At 42.6% G+C, this 4,664-nt stretch overlaps 1 protein-coding gene across 1 annotated transcript; it reads left to right on the top strand.

Annotated features, from left to right (window-relative positions):
- Positions 1-634: 634 nt before the first annotated feature.
- On the top strand, positions 635-4,517 carry SARC_10725 (xaa-Pro dipeptidase; the record flags this gene model as incomplete). The annotated part of the gene is made up of 9 exons (XM_014295221.1): positions 635-772; positions 968-1,088; positions 1,454-1,632; positions 1,945-2,066; positions 2,455-2,542; positions 3,046-3,187; positions 3,380-3,548; positions 3,974-4,077; positions 4,378-4,517. Coding segments are annotated over 9 exons (1,203 nt in total), but the record flags the coding sequence as incomplete, so codon positions are not given.
- Between the last annotated feature and the right edge of the window lie 147 nt (positions 4,518-4,664).

Here is a 4,664-nt window from a genome sequence, read left to right as displayed (position 1 = left end):
TATATATATATGTACAAATATATATATATGTATATATATATATATACATATGTATATTTATATCTATATATATATATTTCTCATATCATCAATCAATACGTGTCTGTTGCTTTAGACTGAGATGCGCTACCTCCGTATTTACTTGTCGAGTGATTATGGCATCTCAGTGCGCTGTCCAACCGGTGCCTGACCTATTGCATAGTCGAGGCGTATCACTCAATTGCAGTGTTGTGTGCTGCTAAGAAGCTTAAGATGTGTGATCTGCATTCATTGTATAGTATGTCCTAGAAAACCACACGTGTGTGATCGTATGTCTGAATCGTATGCTTTCCTCTAGTAACTTGTGTGTCTATATGCCTTTCAGTTAGCTAGTGCGCCCGTTGTTTCCATTTTCTTGACACCGCAGTGGTATTATTGTCAAATTCAAAAGAGTTGTGCCGTGGGTGGAAGTGCCTGAACAGCGACGGTACTCTACAAGACACATGGTGTGGGGATACTTGCCAAACACCTCATTGTGTGCATATAGTATATGGTCCGCTTTTACATACATCCGGACACACAATTTTTAATGACGATGCAAAGGTGTACGAATTGATCCTGAGTTGTTTGTGTACCCATCGCAGGTATTGTTTTGATGAAGGGAGGTGAACAAGAATTCCGCTTCGATACGGACCACGAGAAGATCTTCCGACAGGAGAGCAGTTTCTCGTACCTCACCGGTGTCGAGGAGCCTGGGTGCTTCCTGACAATCGAACTGGAGACTGGCAAATCCGTATGTAGTTGGAATGTGTCTTGCTTATCTGTGTATAGTACCATACTTGTACCTACTATAGCATATATACTGGGTATGTCTTTTAAGGGTACAGCGCCTGGAGCCGGTATCATGAAATATCATGTGCGTGTGCGTATATGCCAAATTTTCAATCGCACACTTACACATTTGCACTATGCACTTCACTTCTCACAGGTGCTGTTTGTGCCTGATCTGCCGATGGAGTACGCTGTTTGGATGGGTGTTGTATACCCCAAGTCGTACTACGAGGAGAAGTATGGAGTGGAGGAGGTCTTGTTCGTGGATGACATTCCTGGTACGTATGTGGTCTTTTATAGGGCCAATGCATTACACCCCAGCATAGTTGTGCTATGAAGTTTGAGGAAGCACTATTTGAAGAGAGAATGAGTGCATGCCATACATTATATATTTGTAGCATTATTTAAGCTTGTATGAGGGCGTCCACTCATAGCCAGCCACGACTTATTCGTCAGTCCTCACATACATATTGTACACGAACGGCTTAAGTACGGTCTCGTATATCTCATCATTCAACTCACCATTCAACCTTATCTCCTATACAGCATACTTTAAGGAGTTGACCATCAACCTCACCTTTATGAATCTCGTGTAACTCATCATTCATCTCATTATTCAACCTTACCTTCTTACTATAAACAGCATACTTCAAGGAGAAGAATCCCAACCCCATCTTCATCAACCGGGGTGTGAACACAGATAGCGGCCACACCACCATGGAGGCGACGTTTGATGGCATTGACCAGTACAAGGTAGACTATGAACGCTTGTTCGGTGACATTGGAGAATGCCGCGTCATTAAAACTCCCCAAGAGCTTGAGGTAAGCCAACGACTCGGACCTTGCGTATGGTTTATGTCCCAAGTATCAGAGTATTGTGTGCCAGAGGTGAGGTGTTAAGAGTTCTTGTTTTGAGTTATTGATTAGTTCTATGAACTCGTTACCTTTAAGCTTCAATCGCGCTGTGTGTTGGCGAAAGCAGTATATGAAGCATACTATGTTTCTGATTTATATATATATATATATGTATGTATGTATCTATGTATCTATATGCACCTATATGTGCATACTGGTTTAAATATGCAACTGAATCAAGTTCTTCTCGTACCCTCCACGCATACCTCTCACTCGCAGGTAATGCGGTACGTTGCCAAGATCTCCAGTGAGGCCCACAAGCAGGTAATGCGTAAGATGCAACCGGGCATGATGGAGTACCAACTGGAGTCTCTGTTCCTGCACGAATGCTACGCTCGTGGGTATGTTTTTTTGCTTACGAAACCCTATTATAAGCACTGTATACGCGTATAAATAGTCACCCCTATTACAAATACGTTAACGCGTATAAATGATATGTAGACCTCAAAAGTACACGCTTTCGTCAGTATAGCGGACTCGTGTGGGTATCACTGGTGTGCAGGTTGCCAGCTAAGTGATGAATTAACGTACATACCCATCATATGTAATCATCATTGCAGCATTTGGGCACTGGGGTATTCCTGATCAATACACCCCTGGTACAGCGCATGCCGTTTACTTTTTTGCATTGTCAGACTCTAGGTTATATCACATGCGCATATAGGCCACATATATCCCCTTTCATCAGTCATAATGTCTCACTAACCTTCTCATTAACAATCTCTTCAGCGGTGCTCGATGTGTCGCGTACACGTGCATTTGCGGTGCCGGACACTCCGGCGCCACTCTCCACTACGGCCGAAACAATAAGCGCGTGGTATATCAACTCTTCAGTATCTTGTGCTAAGTGTGTTTAGTAACAAATTCGTAAGTCGAACTCTTTAGTAGCTAGTGTCATGTGTCTTAAGTGACTAATTGGTAAGTCAGTTCTTGAATAACTAGTGACTAGTTCCGCATACACTCCGGTTCATATGATGTGAAGTGTCGTAAGTATCAAGCCTCACCTACATGTTAGTGTGTGTGTACGTGTCTTAGCATTTATTTCGGGTTTCGAGTGCGAGTATGAACCACATGTGCATCTATGTACTATGTGTTTGTTGTGTATGGAGATACCGTCTGGAGACTTTGGCATTTCCAAATGTATATTTGAGAGGTACACTGTATATTGTCTCACACACTTATCAGGAGGAGGATGCGATGTTTCTCATGTGATATGAGCTTTTGCTGCTCCAGATATATATCTTCAATGTGCATTGTATGGTTTCTAATACTTATGAAATATATCTTAATATGCATTGTATGGTTTTTCACACGTGTCAGGAGGACGATGAGATGTGTCTATTCGATATGGGGTGCGAGTACCAATGCTACACCTCAGATATCACTTGCTCATATCCTTCGAACGGAAAGTTTTCGGACAAGATGAAGGTCATCTACAATGCCGTGCTGGCATGTGTCAAAGGTAGGTGATTAACTAAAGTCCATTTTGAGTCTTTTCTATACAAAGAAACCTTTCTACTGTGCTATTCTGTACTCTTCCTTCAACAATCATCTAAAGCCTGATTTACACTCAGATGATGTGCATTGTTACAAGCGTTTGAGGTTACCTCCTCCTCATTGCATTTCTCTTATGACCATATTCTCGTCTGCTTAGCTGTAAGCAAGGAAGTCAAGCCTGGTGCCTACTGGCCTGATCTACACCGTCTGTCCGAGCGCACCATGTGTGAGGAGCTTAAGAAGGCTGGGCTTCTCCAGGGCGATGTGGATAATATGATGAAGCACTTCATCGGCAGCTCGTTGCAGCCACACGGTTTAGGTCACTTGTAAGTGATTGAGTGTCACTGTCGTATTCGTACACGGATTTGACTGAATAGGTAGTCGATTCAGACTGCTCGCTGTGTTTATTAGTATATATATATATATATATATATATATATATATGGACTCGTGATGTCTGCCATGCGCTCATTATCTGGTCAACCCTTCCGCATTCATCATCTGTGTCACCTGTGATTGATTTTCCGATTGTGACAGTGTCATTTTGATCAACAATGGGGGTATCCATGACAATCAGGCCGGGGCCTCCCTTCACAATATCTGTCTCATTTTTTGACGACTTCGGCACCTGTAATGACACGAGGCAACAACAACAACAACCAACAGTGGTTGAATCACCAACAAAGGTGAATTAGTTCTGGCATACTTACCAACCTACACATGCACACACACACTATATTCATATTTGTAGAATGGGACTTGATGTGCACGATATTGGCGGCTACCCTGGAGGTGCCAAGCGCTCTGCGGAACCTGGACTGCGCAATCTGAGATGCGGACGACATTTGGAAGAAGGTGTGTTATATTCAGCGCAACCGAATATGTTTCATCGAAACTCCCTTCCACTACAACATATACCCTAAACCCTACACTTTTACTGTATACGTTGCTACGCTTGGAAGTATACAAGGACTAAGCTGTATCGGAATGGGGCAATGGAGACCTATTGTATATTGACATTCTGTCAATTGAGAAGAGACGAATGCATGCGGGAGATTGTTGAGTGCGGACGGAGTCTGTGTCCGCATCTGTTGGTGATGACATCCAGAGCACTGGTCTGATCTCTCTAATTTTCTCTGCCCCTTCCCTTGACAGGTATGGTACTGACTATTGAGCCCGGATGCTACTTCGTAGATGCAGTACTAGACCCTCTGTTGGCCAACCCAGAGACGGCTCGCTTTTTCAATCAGGAGATGCTGGCGACTTACCGCGGTTTCGGTGGTGTGCGTATCGAGGTATATTATTATGATTCAACGGAAGAATATATATGTATGTATATGTATATATATATATGTATATATATATATATATATATATATATTCACTAGTATTGTATTTACTATTAGGTACTTAGTAATTTTCTTCTATGTTGTCGTATCACG

Source organism: Sphaeroforma arctica, assembly GCF_001186125.1.
Source record: "Sphaeroforma arctica JP610 unplaced genomic scaffold supercont1.1363, whole genome shotgun sequence".
Lineage (NCBI taxonomy): Eukaryota > Ichthyosporea > Ichthyophonida > Sphaeroforma > Sphaeroforma arctica.
The sequence above is the reverse complement of the archived record's forward strand: the minus strand, read 5'-3'. Positions and strand labels throughout refer to the sequence as shown.